The sequence below is a fragment of the Wyeomyia smithii genome, chromosome 1, assembly GCF_029784165.1.
Source record: "Wyeomyia smithii strain HCP4-BCI-WySm-NY-G18 chromosome 1, ASM2978416v1, whole genome shotgun sequence".
Lineage (NCBI taxonomy): Eukaryota > Metazoa > Arthropoda > Insecta > Diptera > Culicidae > Wyeomyia > Wyeomyia smithii.
In genome coordinates this window covers 204,432,023-204,459,049 of record NC_073694.1, presented here as the reverse complement: position 1 = coordinate 204,459,049, position 27,027 = coordinate 204,432,023, and the positions used below count along the sequence as shown (strand labels likewise).

The window sequence follows — 27,027 nt, the reverse complement described above, 5'->3', positions numbered from 1 at the left end:
AAATATCTGCATAAAAATCTGCATATGTACTGATCATATCCTTCTTGAAAAAAAAAGGCGAAATAGCTTGTTTCACATAATTCCGGTGAGTCATTCATATTAAAATCTTATTGTTTTTCAACAGTATCAAGAAGTATTTGATCTATTGTAGATAGGCCTACTTCTGATTTTTCTTCTGTCAGCTTTCCAGATTTTTTGCTGAGTCGAAAATATTTTTAAACCAAAATATTCAACAGCTCCTATATTTTTGAACCAATGAGAAAAACGACCTAAATTTTCTCATTGATTAAAAAAGCAGGTGTTTTACTGAATATTTTGGCTTGAAAAAATACTCCGCCCAACAAAAAACCTGAGATCAATAAAGTATATTAATACAGAGAAATTAGAAATGCATTAATATTTTTTTTTTTTTTAATTTTTTCACTATCCTGGGAATTTTTTTCGTCTTATCTCTCATGTTTTTCCACACCGAAAATTTTTACTTGGAAGCTGGAGTCAATCATCAATTTTTTGTCAGTGATAATAATAATAGATAACTTCACGAACTTCAGCAAGGCTTTTGAAAGCATCGCCATGCCGATACTACTGTTTAAACGGCAAATTTTGAAAACATCGTGTGAGCGTCTCAGTAGAATAATATCAAGCATCGAAAGAATGAAAAATTTCTATTTAGTTGAATCGAAAAAAAGGTGAACATATTTTTAACGAGGAACATCCATTGACTTCGATTAACATTCACTTGCTCCGCCCCGTTAATAATCCATGGAAATTGAATGTAGCTGAAAGTTTAGAAATTTACAAACAGTATTTCATCCACGCTTTCATGGCTAGCCGGCTATTCAAGCTCCAACCCGAAACATGGTATAGTACACAAACAACCGCATAATTTACTACCTAACCTTAATTAGAAGAGTTTTTTTTTCATATTTTTTCGCTTCAAATTGTCTATTCTACCTACCTACTTACTCAGCAAATAAAAATAGGTTTCCCGCTATGCTGGTAAAGAGCATATGCACATATGCACTGATAAAGACTACAAGTCGTAGTTTGAAGTACGTATCTGCGGACGAGTAAATTTAATATTTACTCTTGAAGTTGATAGTAGAATTTCTAAGATTTTTTTCATTCTTTCGAATTATAAAATCTGGTTCCCGACAATTACATTGAGAAAACGAATTGTAGAAAACTATAACAAAGTTAGATATCGAACTTCCTTTGACCATTTTTACATCAATACCTTAGCTGATTTTCATCAAATCTTGAATACGGTTTCTTTATACAAAGAAGGCAGAGAGGCGACATGTGAAGGAGAGGGGCTTTCTATTGTTAGTATGGGAACCTTGTTTGAGTATGGGCATTTTAATGCCCTCGGTTATGTCTAGAGGCCTTAAATTGGTGCTCAAAAACAAGAACATATTTTATTTATATCCACGGTTGACATGACTTGCGGTTTCCGGAAAGGTTTTCGATATTTCCGAAACCAAAGTAATGATTGGAATCCAAGCTTTCCTCATTTTTCTCGAGCAAAAAGGTATGAAACCCTCTGAAATCAATCTTGATATTATTAAGCAAACAAACAGTCCCTTTAGACTGGGATCACTACAAAAAGCCCTGACTGCATGCAACAGAGAATTGAGGCGTGCCAAAAGACAGGACTGGAGACGGGTCTGCGAAGAGATCAATAACGCTCCAACAGCTGCGAGGCTGCAAAAAATTCTTTCAAAAGATCATTCAAATGGTCTTGGCAATATTAAAAAAAAGGACGGCAGTTTTACAGTTGATTCCGCTGAAACTCTGGAAGTAATGATGAGAACTCATTTTCCCAGGTCAACAATAAAAAAGATCAACAATTAAAAACCTTCGGGTACTAACGGGTCTGTTGACCGGTCACTGCCCGAGTAGGTATCACCTAAATAAAATTGGAAAAACTCAATCTACAGAATGTCGGATCTGCTAACTTGAAACCAAAACTGCTTAACATATACTCTGCAACTGTAGAGCCTTGCTCAATCAAAGGATGTCAATATTTTGGAAAGGGCTACTAGAGCATCATGAAATTTGGCATTCTAATCCTGGTAAGGTATTAGACTTCATAAAACGAGTCGACCCTAACTGGGATCGGGTATTATGTCAACCAATGTCCATCATACCTTAATTGTGATAGGATAATCGACTATTACCAAATCAAACATGAGTCATACAACAATAGTTCTTACTATTGGACGCAGTTGTGTTTCGGCCCTACAGGGAGAAAAAAGCGAACTTCAATTTTTAACGCAGATTTCGGAATTTACGCAGATTTTTACTCGAATTTCGAAATTCACGCAGTCTTGTTCTGGGAAAATTTCAGAATCCACGCGATTTTTTAAGCTGATTTTCCAGAAAAGTATGATTTTACGCGATATGTTATTAATGGTTTGCCGTTTTCTAATTCATTTACTCAGAAGTTCGGTAGAGTCTCTAAAATCCAAATCCCGAATATTCACTAATTCTACCCGGCCTAACGTAGATTTTAGCATTAATGCGTTTTTACATGGTTTTTGGAATGTGATCGAATTTACGTACTACATAAACCCCCCCCCCCCCTGTCCTAAAAGAAAAGCGACTTCAGTGTATTTCCTATTCAAGATTGAACAAAAAAAACTTTGTAACGAACACCTATAGACTGAATTCTGTTTTACGCGACTTTTTTTTACGTGATTTTATTTTACACGATTTTTTACGCGATTTTTTTTACGCGATTTTCTTGAAATTACGCGATATGTGACATGGAAAGTATTGTTTATGAGCCAAGATGTAACACATACACAAACATACACACACATACACCTGCATACGCATACATACACACATACACACACACACTCCACATAGCGAAAGATTTTGTAACGACGAAATCGTTTTTTACGCGATTTGCTCCAAATTACGCGATTTTTTTTTCACGCGATTTTTTTTTTGCGTGCACGCATCAATCGCAGAGAACCCAGTGTAGTTCCAAATATTGATCGAATATATTATGCTTCTGAATTTTACTGAGCATGCAAAGTGATCCAAAGGACTAGAATCCGGTACTGAGGGAGGCCATTCTTGTTATGATGAAAAATGGGGAACATTCTGGCAAATTACCCACTCCTGTGTTGCTTTCGATTGATGCACAGAGACAGCTGGAATCGATGTCGAAGCATGGATGCAGCAACAAGTGGCTCTTCAAAGCATGCTAGATGTAGTAATTAGTAGTGATTTTTACTCCTGACTTGCTCAAAAGTAGTGGGAGCTTGACATTTTGTGAAACTCTGCTGCACTGCAAATTCATTTTTGGGAACGTTAGCAAGATTCGCTTCATTCATATTATTCTGTTGACTGTGAGTATCCTGCAACGGAAACATTTTTATTTTGACCTCCTCAATCTGATAGCAGCATTTGTAATGCCCAAGCATGGAAAAGTTCACTCACTAGCAATATTTCATGCAAATGTGTTCTTTGATTTATCAGTTATCGTTCAACTGTTTCCACTCGCGTACAAGTTCTCCATAGAAACGCTGCTGATTGTTTTTCGCTTCTAAGAGTTCCGAATACCATAGAAGGAGACTGAATGATTCAACCACGATAGTATTTATTGTATCCAAGTTCACTTGCATTCAACATTATCGCGAGAAGCTTTGAGATATTATCGCCAGTGATAGAAAATTATGAATCCAAATGAACGTTAGATTGCGTTCAATTGTTTGCTTGCCGGAGCAAATAGGTATCATCAATGCTTACGGAAATTGTAGCATGGTGCATTAGCATCTGATACTTGAAATCACCAAGAATCATCGTGGTATATCACGGTGAAAGCACGACGTGGAGTAGTCGAATTACGCCTACAAGTAACCAACATTTGAAAGAATCATTGCGATCGCTTGAGTGCAATCGTTTACGATTCTTTCGTGAAACACTCGCTATATGTTGCTCGCTCCGCCTAAAGCAGGCAATACTGAAACAAAATCATCAGAGAAAGCTACCACATATTTCTTTGCTCTAAGTTGTCTCTTGCAAGCTTGAGAATGTGTAACTTTTAATAGCGATGGTTTGCTAGGATTGAAAGCTTATAAATAGCACGTTCAGAAATGATACCCGAATGATTGTCATGCGATACGAGTTTTTCCATCCTTGGTAATGCCCCAAGTTTTTTTACTTCCATATTTTGCACTAAAATATCTGGTTGAAGCCAGTTTTGAGCAACTCGACAACTTCGACTGCATGGTAATTGCTTTTTAACTGATGATCCATTCAGTGTTTCACGAAAAACGAAACCGTATAATAATTCCAATTTTAGACAACAAACTAGAAACAGTTTTCACCCAAACTTTCGACCAATCAGGCAGATTTTTTTTGCCTTTTTACATCCCCAGTAACGAACTCAATGGAAACCACTTACCATTCCCTCGGGGTAGTGTATCAGAAAAAAAAACTTTCGATTAACAATTCGGTGCGATACGATTTCTTCTTCCTTTCCTTCCTAAGGCATCAATTCATCTACCGGCCAGAGCGGTACCCAGGACAAGCGTCCGGGCCGGGTAACAACCGCGTGGTGAATATTCACAATTGATTCAATTAAACCGTCAGTTGACTTCTGACCGCGTAGCGAGACGACGATCGCTCTGATGTGGCCACTGGACACCGCGCTTCGGGAGGATCTTAAATGCTGCCAAACAGAAGCAGATTCGATCAGTTCGGGCCGTGATTTACCCGGGGAACAACGTTTAGCCGTCGACTAGAAGCAAATCTCCAACTTTTGAGCAGCACGTGGGTGGATGGATTGTTCACAGTAAAAGTGCGCTTAACCGGTGGTGCAAATGGCAAGGAGTGATTTAATTGAAACTGACTACCGTTGGTGCGGTGGCGCTATTCTCGAGGACAATCGTTTTATTTTCGAAACCAGTATAGTAGTGCACTACTCATGTGCTGTTTATAATTCCCACGTGGCTGTCGATGATGGATAGAAGTGCTACTTGTGAACAAAAGCAGAAGAGAGTGGGAAACTAGAGCAGTCCGTCCATTATTGTCTGTCAACACGATGCACTGGTTGAAAATAGACTGGTTGCCATTTAATAAATGGACATCAGCTTCAGGTTGTTTATGAAGAGTTTCGAAATTAGTTACGAGGTAGAAATCCTCAAAGAGTGTCAACTGAATGTGATCCAGTTTAGTGTTGATGTTGGATAAATGAATTTCAAACGGCTGAAGCGAAGTGTCAGTTCCAAGCAGAGCAGAAAAACTAAAAAAACTGTTCATGAAAATCGATACACCAGCTTCAGGAACAGTGATGAAAACTCATTCGAATCTTCCTCGTCCGCCTCACGTTCTGCACAGAGGGTGGTACATCAGCAGTCCAGTAATCATCAACTGAGAAAAGCAGAAATGGTTAGTATTAACGCTGTACAGCAGCAAAAGCAGCAGCAGCAGCAGCATAAAAGCAACGGTTCCAAACAAATGCAGCATGTCGCCAAAAAGAAAGAGACGAAGGTTGAATTGAAGATGAGCAAACAAAAGTATACGAAGACTGTAATTCATGAACAGACTCAAACTGCCAGCAGTGGCAAAAGCAACAAGCGACATCGGTTACGTAGAGCCTTCGCGTGGAGCTGGAAGAGGGTGCGGAATGCTTCCCTGGTTGTCTTTTGCTGCCAATCGTCACCACCGACGTCATGTGGAAAGAAATGTTTTGCTTACATAAGGAAACATACCTGCAGCACCGGCACCGAGGAAGATGATATTGATGCCGCATTTGAACGATACAAGCAGCAACTGGTGACGGTCAAAGACGGAAACGCTTCTGACGCTGCAGCTGCTGGTATCGAGGTAACGTACGATGAGCTAACGCCATCTCAGAAGAGTACCATCAAAAGGCTCAACAAGAACAAATTTTGGAACTGGAACGACAGCGTTAAGTCCACTTCGGACAAATTTCTCGAGTGCCTAGAGATGGACGATATAAGCTGCGGAGAGGGAAGTTTGCGAAAGAAATTTACGACCCTGGCCAGGAGAAAGCAAATTACAGCGTTTTGTGAGGATCGAGCGATTCTAGGGGAGATTGAAATAGGTTTGCGCTACTAAAACCGCTGCTGGTAGCACTGCATGGTTGGCCTTAAGAAGCACTGCAACTAGCACTGGAGAATAATGAAGGCACAGTATGCATGGTGTGAACGCTGTATGTATATACCTTTATAGTTTTTTTTTGCTGAACATTGTTCACTCTAATCTGAAACATGTTAGAAAGTAATTTGTTACGCCTGTGAAAGCGTGGCCTTCACCGTATTCATCTGCGAGCCACTGGTGAAAAAATGATACCATAAGAACGAGCTTTATAAGCTGTCGGATTATTTCCCGACAGCGGGTGAGACTAAATTAAATAGCCAACTTCATTCCCTATCTCGTGCATCATCGCTTCTTTCTCTTTCCTTCCTATTTGCTACCATCCTTTGAAAAGGCTGGAAGGATAATTTGAGCGAAACTGGTTGACCGTTCAAGTGGGACTATACTAAAAGACCGATTTCATTCCGTAATGGGAAACGGGGAAAATGAGCCGCGCTGCTCATCTTTAAGGAGCAAAAGACTGTCAGAGTATTTATCCAGGGGAAAAACTTTTAAGCTTGTTGACTTGGGCGAACTTTCTCACTGCTGCTGCTGCTGCTCCAGCGCTGAAGGCTCGTGAATCCTGGCATGATGAATTAATTTAGGAAGTTCGCAAAAATCCACACTGACCGTATTGAATTACACCGATCTTTTTTGATTAATAATGGACGTTACACTCACATCACTTTTTTTTGTTGTTCGTTTTAATTGTCCGCCACAAACCCCCAGAAAACTCCCACTGAGATAAAAGCCACTTAGGGACCGCGGATTGGAAAAGTTGGACCAGCGAGTAAAAAAAGAAGCAATTTGGGGATGGAGTAAAACGTAAAACGTAAAACGGAATGACGAGTTTTTATTCCATTTCTACCAGTGGCTGGAGAATTTAATATTCATCTATTTTTTTCTGTGTCAAATGAGATAATAGTAAAATGGTATACCGAGCAGTTGAGCTATTCTGTAAAACTTGAACTTTCGATTTATTGCCATGACCGTAAGCCGAACCGAAAGCAGTTCGCTATAATTAACAGTTTCTAGGAAGCAAAGTATTAGATTTTTCCTCCGGTACCAGATGACCAGATGAGATTTAATGCCAGACGTGCTTTATCAGGAAATCCCAGGGCAGTGGGTTGAATCGAGATAGATTTCCGACCATTTGGAATCATCTTTTATCTCTGTGCATAATTTGGTAAGTGCAGCAATTTCTCTAGTTGTGTCCTGGAGCAATCGTCAAATTCAATCCCACGTAAACTCTTCTTGCGATTTGTTTTTCTCAATTTTTCGCGACATTGCGCAAATGGAGTAACCTCAAGTTGGACTAGGAATAATTCATTTAATCGTCACAATTTTTAACAGAATTAATCTTTACTTTTCTTGCCTGGTTGGCAGATAATTTTATAAACGTTCGATCAGGCATGATTTCTAATACCTGCATAAAAGCGTCGATCGATATTATTTTTAACCAATATTCAAATACTGATTCAAAAATGGTATTGTTTATTTATATTTATTGGCTTTGTTTATTTCTTTTTAAAATTTTACCGAGCTGATTTATGGAATTTGTTATGTAGTACACAATTGAGTGCTTTACTCCAAGGAAAATCATGTTTCGTTGCCGTTATTTTTTCACATGAACGTTTCCCAGCAACATTACGATTTGAGGGAAAAACTCTATCAACGAAAAAAAACGCCATTCATTTTTCTACCAAAAAATTCTAGAACATTTTCATTCATTTTATTTTCTCTTCCAAAATCTTTGTTTGTGAATCCAAGAAGTTTAGAAAAACACACATGAGATTGTGTTTTTAGTCGTTATTTGAAAACTATTCCTCAAATTAATTTCAGCGGTTCAATAATTAAACTTTCCCACAGTGCCCGAACTAATTTTATCAAAAAAATTAAATTGGACCGCCAATAATTCGTGGCGCATGGGAGTGAAAAACACATTTCTAGACTTTTTGTTAGAATACTTTTTTATATTATAAATTTTGAGTTTGATTCAAATGGATAAATTCATGAAAGTGATAAAAAATTACTGGGTAAAAATAACTTTTTTTCTCAGTGTGGACGCAGTGACCAGGTGTTTTCTGTACTCCGCACTTCATATTATTGGCAGTATCATTATTGAAGTAAATAATACGCTTTTCATTTATATCCGTGCTTGTGTGTGAGAGTTTACCCTTTCAATTCAAGCTCACTGCTCTACTATACTAAGCCTCTTTCTATCCTACCAATATTGCCAAATTATAATCCCCTGGACTGAGGCTACACTTAACTACACTCCTCTCTGGCCGGGTTAATACTAAGATTGACTTATTATGTATGTCAACAGGAAGGAGTCTTGTCGATACCTCGTTCCCCGTGCCAATAACGCCAATTACAATTCCCTGTAGAGGATATATATTCCTCAGATCAGACCTGTTTTATTATAAGGGGACTTATTCTTGTTTAGATGAAAGTCATGTGAAAGTCTTTTGACAACCAAATGGCCTGATTCTACTAAGATTTGAACCCACGACCACTCGCCTATCAAAGCGGACTCTGTAACCTTGCAGCTTCGAAGCTCTCCTAACTACCCGAGTTATAGTCCGAGATACTAATATGTATTGCATTACACCAAAAAAATAAAATAAAAATAAAAAAAATACCAAAAAATATAACCCCCAAACACTTTATTTCTATTTATTTGATACTAACCTTAGGTATAAAAACTCTGAGCTTCGGATAGTAACATGGTAAGGGAGATGAAGGGAAGCAATTTTTGACGTAGAGTTACGTCTAGCTTTAGAAGGGTGGCAATCCAAAAAAATGAGAAATATTTCGAATGCTTGACTTTGTTGAACGGATTTTTGATATTGATATCTTGTTGGTTAGAGAACTTTATTATCTCAATTACTCTTTTTATTCATAGCCAGTTTGATTATAATTCAACCAATCGCATGCCCGCAATGATCAATTCCAAGCACTTCCCCAGCTACTCCGAAATTGATCCGAATCAGTGAAATTGCATAGTGAAACGGGCTGGAAGTGACCGACCATTCTCATTGTACAAGTTTCAGTGATTCGAAACTTTTAATGATTAATGACGTCGCTGGGCACGTCCTTGCACAATCATATGCAAAGAAAGAAAGAGATGTGTTAGCGTGACCTTTGCTGCATCTCCACGAAGATCACAAGAAGGAGATTTTTAGTTAATAGAGAAGGGTACATTGGATCAGGACTCAGATAAGTGATGCGATCATAAAAATGATGAGTATATTCTATATCGCGATTCTATCGATGTGAGAGCGACGTGCAAATATACAAATGTACATGAAGTTGATTAATGATGAGCGAGAACGACGCGCGACGAATTTTTACCCACCGTAGAGACATACAAATGTTCTATAGCATATCGTGAGAAAGCAAACGGACTACGGCACAGTGGTCCAATAAGGCAAAAAGTGGAACTTAATTCCATAGCGCCTTTCACCTTCATCCTAGCTTAATAGTGTCTTCGGAGCAATTGTTTGTATGAATGACCTGCATAATCGCAAATTATCAAAAAATATGAAAAATTTACTATACTAAAAAAAACTTAACTTTTTTGTGTTAAGAGATAGAAGAATAGTTTATTCAGAAAAGTTGTGTCAAATTCAAAAATATGAAACTTTGTTGAACAAATGAAAATCCTATCTTTTTTCGGTACAAAGTTATAAAGTATATTACATGGAACTTATTCAAAAGTTAGTTTTTTGTACTTAACTTTTGTTAGTTGCATTTTACACGAAAGTGTATTTCAGAGGAATTGTTGAGGCACATAAAACACACGTTTTTGCCAAAGATCATATATCTCCAGGACTTTTCCTTTAAAAGTTATATCATATTTTAGCTCATTTCCGATAACTTCAAGCACGTATAGGTTAAAAAGGGGCAAGTGGAATCATGATGTCAATACTTTTTCTTGAAGTTAAGCTGAAGTACTATAAACTCCTTTAGGTTCCATTTGTCCCAATCGACCCATATTAGAGTACACCGAGCATATATTACAGCAGGTTTTCATATCCCAAAAATGCTAACTTTTTTGTGTTAAGAGATAGAGGAATGATTTATTCGGCAAAGTTTTAGAGCGTGCAAAAATATGAAACTTTGCTGAACAAACAAAATTCCTATCTTCATTAGGAACAGAGTTACAGAGTATATTATATAAAAGTTACTTAAAAGTTAGTTTTTTGTACTTAACTTTTGTTAGTTACATTTTACAAGAAAACGTTGTTTTAAAGAAACGTTTGGACATACAAAATACACGTTTTTGTTGAAGACCACACATATCCAGGACTTTTTCTTACAAAGCTATAGCACATTTCAGCATATTTTTCCGATAGTCTTTGACAAAAATGTGTGTTTTGTGTGCCCAAACAATTCTTCCGAAATACACTTTCGTGTAAAATGCAACTAACAAAATTTAAGCACAGAAAACTAACTTTTAAATAAGTTCCATGTAATATACTTTATAACTTTGTACCGAAAAAAGATAGGATTTTCATTTGTTCAACAAAGTTTCATATTTTTAAATTCTCTACAACTTTGCCGAATAAACTATTCTTCTATCTCTTAAAACAAAAAAGTTAATTTTTTTTATTTTTAGTAAAGTAAACTTTTCATATTTTCTGATAATTTGCGATTATGCGGGTCATTCATGCAAACAATTGCTCCGAAGACACTATTAAGCTAGGATGAAGGTGAAAGGCGCTATGGAATTAAGTTCCACTTTATGCCTTATTGGACCAGGTGCGGTGGTGGTGATACGGAGTCTAAGAGTAAACCCATGCTAAAATTCTTTATTCACTCAAATGGCCCGCTCTAAACTAAGATTTAAAATCACAACCATCTGCTCATCAAAACGGACTTTGTATCCTTGCGGCTATACGCTCCCCTGTTTTCCCCTGAGCAGCCGACCAGTGATGCCAGATGTTTTTGTAAAATTTTTGCAACTGCTCGAAAAACCATGAATCGATAGAATTTCGCTCGCGTAGGCAAAAATTTACAAAAATCTGCACCCGAATTGAGAAAGTCTGCGTAAATATAAAGAGACTCTGACAAAGATCTGCGGAAACTACTAAAAATCTGCAATTATATGCAAATCAATAATATTTTGCACACGCGCTCTGAAAATCTGCGTTTTGCAGACAAATCTGCATCCCTGCGATTTGACTTTGCAAACCATTTGTTGCTGTTGTTTTGTTCGCTCGAGTGCACAATGACTCGCCCATCGGAAATTTAACTCTCAGTAGTCACGTAAAAGCTGGCATGCAGAAATTTAGTCTTTATTATATAATGGAACTAGCACGACACAGCATTGTTGAACATGTCCGGATCTGGCGCGTTCGGTCAGCCGTTTTTCCACTACTAACAGTTGTGCGTGTGCTAGGGATCGTTTGAGTGTAAAGCAATTATGAAAGAACTAGAATTATCCCGTGTAATCGGGAAATGTTAATTCGAAACGACGATAAATTGAATAAAATTTGCCGGAGTTATTATTGTGAAACAACAATGGCACTTTTAAGCACTACAAAATCATAAAATTGAAGAAGTTATTTTTTTCTACCACTCGCTGAAACATTGCTGTGAAAAAAAACTGTAGTTCAAAATAACTCACCGCCTCAAATTTTTTTTTCAGTTTTAGAGAATTTTTGAAAGTGAGTTACTAGTTTTTTTTTTTTAACGATACAAGGGTGAAATAGCTTAGTTTTTTACTGAAAAGTTTCCCCTTTTTAATTATCAAATTTAAAATAACTACATAATGTTGTTCTATTAGTACGTAAAGTATATAAATCCTGAGTTTAGGGTCTGTTGAAGGCGTTTGTGATGTTTGAGAATATTACTCTAAAAAGATTATAAAGATTATTTCGCCCTAAAAAGATTATAGCTTTTCAATTATTCTGTAAAATTTGGAGCCTCTAGTGTATGCAGAAGTGCGTCAGAGTGTCGCATAGAAATAGTTCGACGGGTTCGTCGCTTCAACGTTATGTTCACGAGAGAACTCATTTCAGTCTCTGAAAAAGTTATCTGTTCTAGGGGCAACAAAATTCACAGAAATGGTTAAAAAGTTATAATCTTTTCTTTTTTTTCCAGTATGAGCTCTAGGGCCAAACCTGCGTTTTCCAGCGTAATTTAGATGGAATTCGATTTAATCTATCATGTATCAGAAATCACTCAAAAAGTGAAAAAAAAATATTGGACACAATCCAAATACTTATTGGTTTTATTTATGTTTTATGATAGTTCTATCAAGGCATTACTGAATCCATCCTGTTTTATCATGGGTTTTCGGATGTACTTGTGGTTTTTATTGATCAACATTTGTAGTGGTTGTAGAACACTTGAAGAATGTTCAATTAACCTTACGAGCGGTTTTTGAACGCACACACATCTCTTCGAAAACAACTCTAAGAAACTTTTTTTCAACTGGATAAGAGATTTTTGGCTGGGCCTAAAGAAGAAGTATCTAAAGTAAACAAATATTCCTTACAATGGCCACCCATATGTGTAATGTTAAAAAAGTGGATCATTTGGGCGAAATTTTATCAAAAGCCTATCCAATATTTGATACGCAAAAAAAAACAAATATTTTTGAGACATTTTTATGTTTTCAATGAATGAAATATGTTTGTTTCAAAAAACACAATAATCTTCTTCTAAAATGCAGTAAGTAAATGTAATGTCATCACAATACTACAAAAATCTTGCTAGTCTTGCATTACAAATTTTAGTTTTGAAAGCGGATTTGTATAAAACCGTCGACAAATAAGACGAACTGATTGTGATTGACTCCGACAAAATGATAGTCGTTCGTTCATAAACGCTAATAAAAACCATGATTTTCAATGCGACTAATTATTCCATCAGTTGAGTAGTAAATGTTAACCATGCTAAACACAGAGTCTAGTAAATTTAACTACAGAAACTTGATAGAAACTTGAATATTAAAACACATTTATGTAATTATAGTTTTGAGTAATTCAACGACAAGTCCCCAAAATGATCATTTCATGTCACACAAAATGTTTTGATTGTCCCTCTAGTAAAATTGATTAATTTCTGGGTAATCATGATACCTGATTTTTTACATTTCATTATTTGATTGTAAACATGTTTTTTCACCTCAGGCAGACGTAAGTTAACAAATCAAATATTTCGTTTTATTAAATTTTCAACATCAAATAACTGTTAGAATAATTTACACGACCATCACTGTCGACGCTCCATGCGAATTAAATTATTACTCAATATGTGACAGAACATCGACTAGGCAGGCAGCCACTATTAGTCACAGTGACTGATATTCGAAAAACAAAATAAAGCACGGCTAAGTTTCCATTACTTCCACTACATTAAGATACTAATCGGTCGGTGTATCTCGATGTTGGATTAATAAACCAAAGTAAGAGAGCCATGCTCAAAGCACATGCCATTCACACGAACACAAACTTAGCACCGCAACCGTATGAAGTTGTTGGCTATCATCGAGCTTAATCTCAGATCTTTTATGAATCTTTGATGTATAGAAAGTACTAGTTTGTCTGGGGCAGCAAAGCTCTGACACGCGATAAATGGTTTCCAGAGTTTGGCTTTTAATTTCTCAACTATATCAGTTAGGGGTACGATTTAAATTTGGCCAAACAAAAACCTCGTGAATTATTCGTTCGGATCTGGACGGGAAGGCCATCAAATCAATGAATAATCATGTCCCACGGCTGCTTTCACCCGAAAAGAAAAAACCACCCTGTCAATCAGGAACACTGAAATGATCGCGAAAATTTGGCCCACTAAAATTGCATGAGATTTGATTACGCATTCATGCTCCTCTGTATGCTCAAGGCAGACAACGCGACATCCGATTTTAATACAATTATTTCACGATAGCAAAATGTTGTCCATTCGCTTGCAGCTTCAAGTGGGGAGAACAAAATTAACACCGCGATTACGGCTTGTATTGTGGGTGTTTGTGTTTGTGCGTGTGTGTACATTACGTACCGTACATTATGGTGGTGAATCATCACCCAAATTGGGATTAGCGCAAAAGTCCCGATAAGTAGCCGGGAAATACGAATGAAATTGTGGCGCAGTGTTTCGATTATTTTTTTTTGTACCTGGGGCTTCAGAGAGATTAGTGATTTACGACTTTGCTATTACGACATATTAAAATTAGAAATAGCAAAAAAAAATTTAATCGAAACAAATCAATTGCTTATTGATATTTAAGATGACGACAGATACAAAGTGAACATGTCGTATTCAGCCTGGTCAACTTCTTTTTCTAGTAAGCGAATGCTATACAGCGCTTCTATCGAGTTTTTTAATTAAAAAATCACAGGAGGGTAGTGTGCAAAGCCTCGACCGCAAGGTTGAAGTAGAATACTTTTACAAGAAAAATAACACGGCTGCTTGCGTGTCAATCGTTTTTACTAGTAAATAAACGTTGACTAATCAGATTAATCGAATTTTGCGCTAAGTTGCTTGTCATGGTTGGGGCTTGAAAATTTTTAAATTTTGAGATAATGAAATTTTTTCGGATGTCTTGCTTATGACTGAAGGAAAAGATAATTCAGCACGCTCTGAGCCACGGAGATAAAGTAAAATTTATAACTTTTACAAATTTAAAATTGTAAATGAACTCAAGAGAAAACATTAACTCTTCAATCATCAGGTTTTTATTTCATCCTGAGTGAAAAGCTTATTTAACATTCAAAACTAGACGGCTCATGTGTTGTCAAAATGAGTCAACTTTTCATTGAATGCATTTACTAGTGCCCTCTATCGCACAGAGACTGCATTTCACTAAAGTGCCTCACTGCATCAGCTGCTATCGATGCTGATACCTGCTGCAACTGCTACGCTTTCCGTAGCCGTGCCACAGTTGTAACCGCTATACGCTGCCATTGGTATCAGCTGGCCCAGCTGCTATCGATGCTAAATCCGCTGCAACCAGTGCGCTATCCATTGCTATGCCACAGTTTTGGCCGCTATCCGCTATCGCTGGTATCCACTGCACTGCTACTGCTGCTGTTAAGGGAGGACGACTGCTGTTGTCGCTGTCTAGAACTATTATGAGTAGCTTCGGCTGAAACAGGCTCTTATATAGGCCAAATAGCATGTTTTAAATTGCAAGGTATATGATTCTGACGACCGTGCTTAGGAAGCAATCATATAACGACCAATCAGAGGTCGAATTTTCCGTTTTGACAAGGCTCGACTATTTTAAATAGTGCAATAGTTTGAATGATAAAATTACAATTATCTTCATTTGGGAAGAATCTTAGAAGATTTTCCAATCTATTGCTGCAAGATCGAAGGAAATCCATCGAAAACTAACCGATTTATTAGCATTTGAAATTGGACATATTTTTCACTTTTTCGGTTTTAGATTTTCATTTCACATCCCTTTGTAGCCGAACTTCCTGAGAGAAGTATTCTACTTCAAAAATAGTAAAATATTTGATATAGAGCAAATGAATTTTTACTTCGATTTTATATTTATTGTTGCTTATTTTATTTTTTTAGATTTCTAAGCAAAAATATCATATCATAGATCAAAATAATAATCAATATGAAAACTCTAACATATTTTGCAATTAATATTAACCCTTAAATGCGCAATGTTGTTTTAAAACAACTCTACTAAAAACGTTTTAAACTATACGTATTTTAGTATTTTTTAGAAATAAAATTCATTAGAACAACTCTCTAGACTCTAACGAAGAAAACTTAACAGCTGGAAGTGTTGTATTTGAATGTTTTGTTGTTCTAGACCTAGACTGCTAGAAACTTAAAAACGCAGGCTATTCTATTGACATTGTTTCCTTTGTTTCTTAGGTGTATTGTTGTAGAATGATCATACATATTATCAAAACGGGTAATGATGCGGAGAGGCCGGATTTAGACTACAGATTCCATTTCAAACTCCAAGATGGCGTTTCCCGGTTACAGGAGAACATCCTAAAACCAAAGACCACCCAATATAAGCATTTTCAGGACTAACTTGGAACGACTTGTGTATGCTTTTAATGCATCGAGAGCTTCTTGATTATCCGAGGAAATGAAGATATTGGCACCAGGTCAAACAAATCAAACAAATACTTGTGTATGTTGAAATAGTATTTATTTCGGCTTGGAAAACTGTGAACTACTGCCACAGTGGAATTAATACAGGAATTGATTCCTGATCCAGTAAACCCAGCGCCTGTGGATTCACTTATTTTAGAGCCATCTGTGTAAAATAAAAATGACTCTGGACGAGTTTTAGGATCTCCTTCTCCCCATACCCTACGATTGGATTCAGCGTCGCCAGAATTATTTCGTTAAAATCCGTAGATTCTACGGATTCAATCGCTCTGAATGTAATATTCAAATTAGTCTTAGAGTCCATTCAGTCATAATTGCTACGTCTCTACACGGGAGTTGTTACCGGACAATGTCCTGCTCTTAACCACCTGAAGAACATCGGTATTGTCGGATGTGGTAACTGTCGCTTTTGCAATCTTGCAGTTGAAACGTCCGCTCACTCCGTTTTACCATTGATAAGCCCTGGCATCTGCAAGGTACTACTTCTACGGACGTTACCTTTTAACTCCTTATCAACTATGGATTTCTAATCCCAAAATGGGCGTTAGTCTATTTGACTATGCAATACAAAATTGAGACACAGTATTACTACCAACCAACCCTACTCCATCAATGAGTACGGGCACCTCGTAATCTGTGTACAGCGATCAGGGCCTGCCACAAAAGATAATCATTATGATGGCCGCCCTGGCTTTTAGTCTTAATGCCCTTCAGGTATACAAAAAAAATTAGAACACAAGTTGATGCAAAAAGTTCGTGAAGAATATCAAGATTTGTTATAATCCTGATATTTTTGACTGATCGGGTTATGATCAAGCATAACATCTAAATACTTAGTTCGGTTGGATAGCTCCAACTGTGTTTTTCTCAACTTAAGAGTTGCAATATTACAATTTTTGTTTCTAGCAAATGAAATTATAACAATTTTAAAATGATTTACGTGTTTTTTTTTTGTTCACACAACATTTATTTGACACGGCACAATACAATTGATTTACGTGTTGTCCTTCTCGGCTACATCATTTGAATGTGTATTCCAAAGCGATTTACATTCTATTAGGAATGGTACTCACATTTACCTCTAACTGAAATAGTAGTGTCATCAGCGAATATGATGACTTCGTATCCTAGGCTTCATCATCGACTACTAGAGACCACAATAAAACTCCCCATTGCGGATATCTCTTGCTGGTTTTGTCGTAAAAGTTGGTCTTCCTAATTTGGCTGTGATAAACAGCGTTTTTTCATGGCTTCATAGATTCGTGGGAAGCATTATCAAATGCGCCCTCAATATCAGGAAATGTGGTAGTGAGATTTCTGCAGCATCAACATACTATTTCAGTTGATCTATCAGATTGATAGGCAAACTGAAATTTGTTTATTGGTCTACTGCTCAATATGATAATTGTACATGCAGATTATGATTTTTTCAACCTTTAAAAAATGTCGGATGCTAGACTGATTGATCTGTAAGGTTTGTTTCGTTTAGAATTTGACCACATGCACACAAATTATTTGTCTGCTGTTCTGCTGAATTCTCGAACTTTTCGTCGAATAACAACAATATCGTACGCTAGCCTGGGGGCTAATGCGGTCTCGATCAACTAGATTAGTTGAGAGATTTCGTTATCGATATTGTTTTTGGCACATTATGCATGTTGTAGGATAAGTACAACGATACACCGTGCCTCAGTGCTGAGTCGAGAAAATTTTCAGCTCGAAAACATCCTTAACCTGATCGGGAATTGAACTCGATATCACAACCGTGTGGGAGAGCTAGCCGGCCGACATCGCTAACCACAGAACCACGGGGACCACACACTTTTCGTCAAACACCTCCCATAAATTTCTGCGCAGTGGCAACATCAACTGTATCAAAACAATTTTTCAACACTCCGCCATATCAGACGACGTTTTGATTGGTTTGCCACACTTCTTCAATCTACGCTTGACTATTGCCCAATATCTTTCGATGGAACAAAACATCAATACTATTCTGTCTGTACCATTCCAATCCATCCCGGGCGTAGCAGCTGCTAGATCGTGCCAAAGCTTCACGAGGCCTTCGTGTGACTGGATGAACGGCAAATCTCCTGAAGACACTTCTCCTTGTAAACTTGTCCTTGTTGCTCCAGTGATGGAAACTTTTATGTTCTTTCCACATCTACAGATGGCTTGCCAAATCATCAACTTGAGGGCGAATTTATCCACGAAAACGAATTTGAACCTACCTGGAGCGTTCCCGGTTAGGTTGTTTGGTTTGTTAACGCGCGATCCTCCGTCAAAGTGTCCCGGTAACGTTTAAGCACGGTATTCACAGACGATTACGGTAGTTTGAGAGCCTTGGCGATCATTCCTCCTGACCATGTTGGGTTTTCAACATAGGTGTGCATATTTTTTTCTCTTGCGTTCCATCTTGGATAACTTTTCAAAGCGTGTACCAATATACACTAAGGTCGCTTTTTACGCGGTTTTTTTCACGCGGCATTTTTACGCGGATTCCGGAATTTACGCGGTTTTTTTTACGCGGATTCCGGAATTTACGCGGTTTTTTTACGCGGATTCCGGAGTTTACGCGGTTTTTTTACGCGGATTCCGGAATTTATGCGGTTTTTTTTGCCCGGATTTTGGTTCCTCTTCACTCGGAATGCAAAATTAACAATGGTTTTTTCACGCGGATTCCGGAATTTACGCGGTTTTTTTTACGCGGATTCCGGAATTTACGCGGTTTTTTTTACGCGGATTCCGGAATATACGCGGTTTTTTTTACGCGGCACGTATCCCCCGCGTAAAAAGCGACTTTAGTGTACTGAAATTTTCAACACTAAGTAAACAAAACGCTGTCATTAGTTTCTCGATACGACAACTAGAGGAACTGCAGTGGAACGAATTTTATGCTTTGGAACTCGTCCTGTCACCTCTCCCGGCCTTAGAAATATATAACGCGGACTTCTCGCCGTTAATTGGGAATGTAGCTTACTATCACGCTAGCCCAGAACATCTCCGTCAGAAAGGGGACCATAATATCCTTGCTTCTTTGTAAAAGCACTGGATAAATGCCATCTCGTCCTTGCGATTCGAAGAAACTTTTAGGAATCTACTGCCCACTGAACACTCAATTTCGTAAAATTAGCACTATCTATTTCTTGAGCTCTAATCTAGTCATGTATTCAGCTAGGTTGAGTTATATAGAAGTCCTGTGCATTTGCAAAAGTCAATTGAGTCGAGCATGGGAAGTGTTTCCTGAGAATCAGTTGTGAACTGACCAATTTCTTTCTTTAAACGGCCAAGTACTTCAGTGTGATCTTTAGGGAGGGCTTTATGGAGTCTAACTACAACAGGCTTGTTTTCAACTAACTTACAAGTAAGCTTTCAATCCCTTCTCTTTGATTTGCGAATCTCTCAATTGTATTTTGTTAGGTAGCTTTTATACTCTGTACAATTGCCGGTAGTTTAAAGAAAATTTATGTTTAAGAGTGTGGAACGTATATCCCTGAATTTTTCAATCATGAGTTCTCCTGAAGAATGATAATGAGTTGCTTGTTTTTTAGTTTGCAGTGTTGAACAAGTGCAGCAACTTCTTTGGGAGAAATCTCAACGCTATCTTCTGGGAAATAAGCAGAAGCAACGATGACCTTCGTTATCGTTGGCATTCTTGAACTCTATTGTAGTCAGACCAAGCCTCTAGGATTAGAGCTTCGTCCATGTTTTCATGAGTGAATCAGCTATATAGGAGGCTGCTTGCTTATGTCCCGTGGTGAAGATTCACCTTAATAAATTTTCATTTCATTTGGCATTGTTGTTTTGAGTTCAATTCTTTAGGAGCATGAAATTATCCCTCTGATTGAAATGGTTTTCAAATGTATGAGTACTTGTTCGTGTCGTATTCCCACCCGGGACTTCAAAGCTTTTCAAACGTTTGCGTTTGCGGGTTTTCCAGAGACTGACGAGGGGCGTTAGTTACTCCTCTGGGAAGAACTGAGACCAATATTGTTTGACTCTGAGTTCTGTTTACCATGATCACCATTAGTACCCTTAGTATTACCTTCTAAGATTGTCGAATTGGTGTAAACAAACTGCCCAAAGTTGCGATTCCTCCCTTCGTTGGAGACTGCAGTTCTGGATTTATCTTAGGTTCATGGCTACTATAAGTTTGGATTTGTCCAAACTTATAGTAGCCATGAAAATCGAAAGAATGTAAATCTGGTAGCAAAGAAATTTTTCAGCTGTTTATAATTTAAGATAAGACCATTTCATAATTTTTTATCGTGGAAATAGAAAATTGATTAAATATGTAATATAAAATAATATGGTCAACCAGTGAACAAAATCGAACACTGCAATTCGACAACACGAACTCGAATCTAGATGCTATTTTGAGTTTGTCGACGGCGACTTACCTTTTCTGGAAAATATCCTAAAATCAAATACAGTCTAATAGGTATGGGAATTCCAGGAACCGATATGAAGGCCCCTGGTCCAAAGTCGATCCCAAACGTCATTTTACATATGCATTTTAGCACACACTTGTTTCCCCAGAGGTGAACCAGCCCAGTGGCTGAAAACCTTTTCAATAAAGACTATAATGCAAAAGCACAGACTTTATTTAAGGTGAAACTCCGTGCGCGAATTTTGCTCAAATTTTGTGAGATAATTTCCTCGAAAATCATTGAAATTATGAGTGTAAAACTTTGATCGGTTGTTTGCACTGTCGACGCTTACATACAGTAGCAATTCGAGCCCTATTTGTTCAACGGAAGCTGAGATTTTCACGCTCAAAATCGTCAAGTGAAAAGAAACCTAACCTCGGAATTGTATGGAAAAAATCTCCGTCCCGTTTCACCTTAAAGCGTTCGTTTGAAAATATTCCAGGCTTGAAACTTTGTTCACGCGTTCTACGAGCATGATCTACACCAATTCCTCTAGCAAATACACTCACAAAAATTTTTACTCATGTCATCTTTTTTTTCCTCTTCTCCAGAAGAAGCCAATGCAGCGGAACCGGGTAGTTCGCCACTGTTTGGAGCATCGGCCAACCGAAATGGGGCCACTGGTGGAAGCAATCAGGAACTCGCCAGCGCTAGCGCGGCCACTGCCGGACCGCCCGGGGCACACCGCAGCATCGCAACAAGCCCGATCGGATCCACAACCTCGGAGCACTGGCCCTCGCAGTCAGACGAGGATATCGACCGGCTGGTGGCGATGCACCAGAACCGGGCCTCGCTCAGTTCCCTCGGACTGCGCTCCGACTCGATGGCTTCGGTTTATTCGGGTGCCGGCGAGGGACGTTACGGTACTGTTACGGTTCGAGGTCAAATCGAATTCGGTATGCAGTACAACTACAAGCAGGGCGCCCTGGAGATACACGTGAAGCAGTGCAAGGATCTGGCCGCGGTCGATACCAAACGGAATCGAAGCGATCCGTATGTCAAGGTAGGAACATCGTCCGCGATGTCGGAGGCATTCTCATATGTGTTGACCTTTACAGGTTTACCTCTTACCGGATAAATCGAAGAGTGGCAAGCGGAAGACCAAGGTGAAGAAACACACGCTGAATCCGATTTTCGATGAAGTGCTGCGATTCCATATGTCTTTGAATGGGCTGCAAACCAGAACGCTCTGGATAACGGTTTGGCACTCGGACATGTTCGGTCGAAACGATTTTCTCGGTGAAGTTATGATGGGCTTACAGGATAAGGTATTCGATAATCCAGCGCCACAGTGTTACCAGCTGCAGGAGAGGGTAAGTGAAAAGTCGTGACAAGTGCAGTTTTCTATTTTGCTGATCGAATTTTATTGTAGAGTGAACCCTTCGATGATCTATCTTCGTACAAGGGTGACATCATTGTTGGTTTGAAGTATATTCCGCCAGATTCGGACGGCGGAACTCCGCAGCATCATCACCACAATGGGGGTAGTGGAAGTGGTAGTGTAGGCGGTGGCAGCGCTGGTGGTGGAACATTGAATCTTCGCAAGTTCAGTACAAAGTCTATAACCTCGACCTCGTCGAACTCCTCCGGTCACAGTAAGGGAGCACTGCACGTACTCGTGAAAGAAGCGAAAAATCTGCAGCCGGTCAAGGCTAACGGAACCTGTGATGCATTTTGTAAGAGGTAAGTTTGGAAGTTTTGTGTAGAAGAGCAAATTGTAACCTCGTTCCGGTTGCAGTTACCTTCTTCCGGATAAGAATCGTAGCTCGAAGCAGAAGACCCCAGTGATGAAACGATCCAATTCACCCGTTTGGAATTATACGTTCATCTACGAAGATGTCTCTTTGGCTGAACTGTCCGAGCGAGCGTTGGAACTGACAATCTGGGATCACGATAGGCTAGCCAGCAATGAATTTCTCGGAGGAGTCAGGTTCTCGCTGGGAACAGGTAAGTGTTCACTACCTTGACTAATCGATCGTTCCGATGTTTGAGCAAACCCTCTTTCGTGCACATTCGACAGGCAAGCATGGTAGCAAATCGGTAGATTGGATGGATTCCACGGGCAAAGAATTGTCCCTTTGGCAGAACATGATTAATCGACCAAACTTTTGGGTGGAAGGGGCTCTTGTACTTCGGCCCTCGTTAGATAACGCGAGATTCGCGTCATAATTTTACGAAATCCCTGTAGAACACGTTTTGCGGGAATCGTGTAGTAGTCGATTTCCCGACACACTCCTATCCTTGTAGCTCTCTGTATTAGGAAGTAATTGACACAAACACATACATACACAGAGAGAGAGAGAAAGCAAAAACAAAAAAAAACATTCCAACTTTATGATGTTACTTTACACAGCAACCCAATCCTAGATTGTAATCCAATATTTTAAGATAGGACGCACGAGGAAAACGAAGCATTTTTCGAACCTAACCTTATGAACGACAATGATGCTTAGTGATGATCGGTGTTCAGCTAAAAACTAAAAAGTGAACTTGTTACGATTGAGTATCTTTTATCTTCTTAATTTTTTCGACATTCTTTGTGTGTGTAACCATGCATAACTATACACATATGAGAAATGAGTATTATTTATTCTAATAAATATATACGAGAAATGTTGATTTCCCTCCAATTATTCTAATAAATGTTTGTATACTGCAATTTCTAAAGTGATTACTATCTCTAATACAAAAAAAAAAAATAACAGTCAAAGTTGTGAACTATACTGAGCATGTACGTATTTATAGACCTACACAATCTTTCAAGAAGAGTTTTTCAAAGCTGTGAATCTTTACTAATTCATGTTGGAAACGAAAACAAAAAAAAAACAAACAACTTTTTGAGCTGCGTTCAATGCAGATGACCCTTACTAGCGTCTATCGGAGGCAAACTTTTTGTTACGAATGATGACCGTGAAATTAGACACTGTCAGACAGTGAGTTTTGTTGCAATATCAATATAGAGAAGAAGTATAAAAATGCTATACACGTAATAAAATAGCCGACTTGTTATCATGAACAAAAAAAAAATAGGAGAAATCAACCACAAGCAAAGAAATAGAATGTGTAGCTTAATAGGTAAACAAGTCGAGGAATCTGACTGATCGAGAAGCATCTAAAGAGCTCACCTGCTAATTATTATTGAAACTGGAAAGAGAGAAAAAAAACCTAGATGAGGTAAAACCGTAAACAAATTATTACTATTGTGAACTCATACAAATATGATAAGGAAACTGATCACGTAAACACAACTCTTATGAACAAAACTAAGTGAAAAAAAAGTAAAACATTAAATATATATAGCAAACGTTTAATCACTTCGAAGGTAAGACATTTTCTTCGGTTTATCAATAGACATTTTCAACAATTTTCGATGAATATAGTTGACCGAACCATTGTATACATACTGTGACACAACAAACAAATAGAAGAAAAAAAAACAAGAAACCTAGAATTAGTATTGGAACCGTGTGGAACTAATCATAGTGCTGATCGAGATATACGTAGATCATTTCAAGCCATACCACGTCTTGTCTGCAACCGAGTGGCACTGTGCTTGTGGTGGTGAATCTTTTGCAAACTTGTAATGAAACTATAGTTATACTTGTAGTAGTGGATTTGTATATAACAAAACAAAAATTTCGGTTCATGTTTGATTTCCTTGCTATTTGGGCCGAACAGTCGCGGCAACGACTTTGATAATATCAAAGCAAATTTGTGCCAGGCTGAACGGTGATGCTTTAGATCTCGAAACTGTTTCCTTACAACGTTTCTTTTCATCTATTTTGATGTTCGTATCCATTTATCATAAGCGATTTTCTCCATGATGACATATAATACCTGCAAACTATACTTCATACTTACAATCTGTTGAGTATTCAATTATCAACTTAAAATATTGAAATTACAATTAGTGATGAAACATTAAAACCAACACTAGGGCCAAAATTTAGCTCACCTAATGAAACTTAAAAAAAAAACAAGATCTTCTCCAAGCTATGACACGATGCTCAATTAGATAATTTCTAGCGAATGGCTACAATAAACGCATGCAACTCTAATATCCTCAACAACAAATTCATTACATACTAACTTTTATCAACCACACACACACACACATAAACGCTGTGCAATCACTTTCGAAGAAATTGTCAAAAAAAAAACAATGTTCTCGATCTAGCCGGAGTCGTGAAGCATGCCGCCGTGCGAAATAAAACTCATCAATCATTAATCTTAAGAAAGTATAATTATTCATTTCGACCAAACGACACGAACTCGGCGCAATTCAAATTGCCGATTATTGAAAAAGAAGTACGAAACAAACAAAACAAAAAACAGAACACGATTGGAAACAATAAACATATTTATCACAAAAAAAAAAACAAACATTTTTTCCTTCAGCCAAAATCGCTCGAACTTTCCACAGAGGAAAAGTGAGCCAAAAACTGGCTTGAGAATTGTGCGTCATTGGATTCGGTTTCGATTTTCTGATGATTGGCGGTTCCAAATTTTGCTTAGTCTATTTTCCTGTTAGAATATTCAGCACACAATAGAGCCATTTGATGAAGGAATTAATTAACCATAGTAGTGCGTTCCGAGTTACTTCCGTTAATAACAGAGTTAACCTAAACCAGCAAAAAATTTGTTTCTCGCCAAGCGTACAAGAAAAGTGCGTAGAAAATTAATTTGTCGCGGTAACATGTTGAGCATTAGCATGTGATAGTGTCCGAATTGTAGTACTGGGGAACCAGCGCATATGCTGCTGGGAAAATGGAACGTTATTAGTAGAACCAAACTATTATACCTAGTTCGATTATAGTGAGAAAAAGAAGCCAACTAAAAAAAAAGAATGAACAATTATACACATATTCACTTTGCAATATACATGAGAACTAAACCTGAACGAATCGCTTTCGCTACTCCTGTGCAAGCACCCTATCTTTTTTTTAACTTTCACCTTGCATGTTTTCGTATTGAGGTAAGCATAAAAAGACAAGTCGATATGTTCAACTTATTTAAACTAATAATTATTTGTATGCTTTTGAGTCTAATTCCAGATCCATATCCGTCAACGATCAATCAAGCTCACAGTCTTCCTTCGTCGCTTATTTTAATGTTAATTTTCTCTTTGAATTAAAACCAACCCAAACTAATACGAGTTCGATGCTTCGCAGACTCCCTACATAGAAATTGAGTTCCGCGACGCACCCAAGAAGCGCATCAAGCGGAATCTGTCGCTGGACTGCGACGAAAATGATAACGAAACGCGCTGCTGCCGATACCCGCTAACGGTGGACTTTGACAAGTTCGGCTGGGAATGGATCATCGCCCCGAAGCGCTACGAGGCGTCCTACTGTGCCGGCGAGTGTATGCTGAGCTTTCTGCCCAAGTACGAGCATACGCACGTGATGCAACTGAGCACATCGGCCATTCCCTGCTGTTCACCAAAGAAGATGAGTCCCATCAAGTTGCTCTATTTCGATTTGAGCTACCGTGTGATCTACAGTACCATACCGAACATGATTGTGGAGAAGTGCAGCTGTTCCTAGAGCCCCTGCCTAATTCTTCTCGGGGCAGTAGCAGTAAATACGTAAAATTTAAGAATAACATATTATGAGTCTGATTCGGGATCTTCTATTGGAATTTAAAAAAAATTAAGCGCAATCGTATATCGAAGCTAAGAAAACGTATTCTCTCTAACGGCGGGTGATAAACGAAATTTACCAACCAGTGGCATTTAGGCTTACTCGACTTAAAACTAAATATCTGAATCACGCGTTTGTATGACTTGTGTGGCAGTACTAACATTTGACAGTGAACGTTGTGATAGCCGACAAGCTAAAATTCTTTGTGTGAACACTTTTTTTTAACTATAGAGGAAATGCTTTGGGTTTCCGCGATCCAAAGCTTAGCTGAAAAGGGAGCACAAAAAATACAAAACAATTATACCTAACTCTATTGAAACCCACTTTCATCGTTAGTGCACATTTTGGAGAAGAGAAAACCTTTGGAATTTTGTGTGTTCGAAATTGTACATAACGAGCAGGGAGGAGAAATAAAAACAGAAGCACCATTAATATACCATGCAATCACAAATTTACTAGCCCGTAAGCGTAGCTGTCGTTCATAATAAAGTTCAAAAGAAAAATTTATTGCTTGGTTCATTTACTTTAAGAACCTTAAGGTCACTTCTCAACCCGTAACTGATCAGCTATTCTGTCTAGAAGTTTTTTAAAAGATTTCCTAAAAATAAGAGCAAAAGTTCTTACACTAAAATTCTTGAAGATTTGGGTGGGGGGCCAAGTAACACACGTTGTTATAGAGCAGTTGAGATAACTTTTCTAATACAACCTTCAGTTATATATTTCAATTGAATTTACCT

General features: G+C 38.0%; 2 protein-coding genes across 9 annotated transcripts in view; both read left to right on the top strand.

Annotated features, from left to right (window-relative positions):
* LOC129717939 (serine-rich adhesin for platelets-like) overlaps positions 1–25,548 on the top strand; it is a 118,668-nt gene extending 93,120 nt beyond the window's left edge. For all 8 annotated transcript variants that reach the window (XM_055668231.1, XM_055668235.1, XM_055668234.1 and 5 more), the window contains 5 exons: positions 21,200–21,651; positions 21,707–21,961; positions 22,021–22,331; positions 22,387–22,595; positions 22,669–25,548. In XM_055668231.1, the coding sequence (XP_055524206.1) occupies positions 21,200–21,651; positions 21,707–21,961; positions 22,021–22,331; positions 22,387–22,595; positions 22,669–22,817 (1,376 nt within the window). In that variant the 3' untranslated portion in view covers positions 22,818–25,548. The remainder of the gene's footprint in view (positions 1–21,199; positions 21,652–21,706; positions 21,962–22,020; positions 22,332–22,386; positions 22,596–22,668) is intronic.
* On the top strand, positions 23,553–26,797 carry LOC129717430 (growth/differentiation factor 8-like). The gene is made up of 3 exons (XM_055667316.1): positions 23,553–23,581; positions 25,703–25,760; positions 25,805–26,797. The coding sequence occupies exons 1-3, from the start codon at positions 23,553–23,555 to the stop codon at positions 26,192–26,194; spliced, it is 477 nt and encodes a 158-aa protein (XP_055523291.1). The 3' UTR covers positions 26,195–26,797.
* The last annotated feature ends 230 nt before the right edge of the window (positions 26,798–27,027 follow it).

Bases quoted from the DNA above. Each gene is read 5' to 3' on its own strand.
- LOC129717430 (XM_055667316.1), top strand. From the start codon at position 23,553: ATGACCGTGAAATTAGACACTGTCAGACA. The intron at 23,582-25,702 runs GTGAGTTTTGTT...GTCTAATTCCAG, and splicing joins AAATTAGACACTGTCAGACA to ATCCATATCCGTCAACGATC. The intron at 25,761-25,804 runs GTTAATTTTCTC...AACTAATACGAG, and splicing joins CCTTCGTCGCTTATTTTAAT to TTCGATGCTTCGCAGACTCC.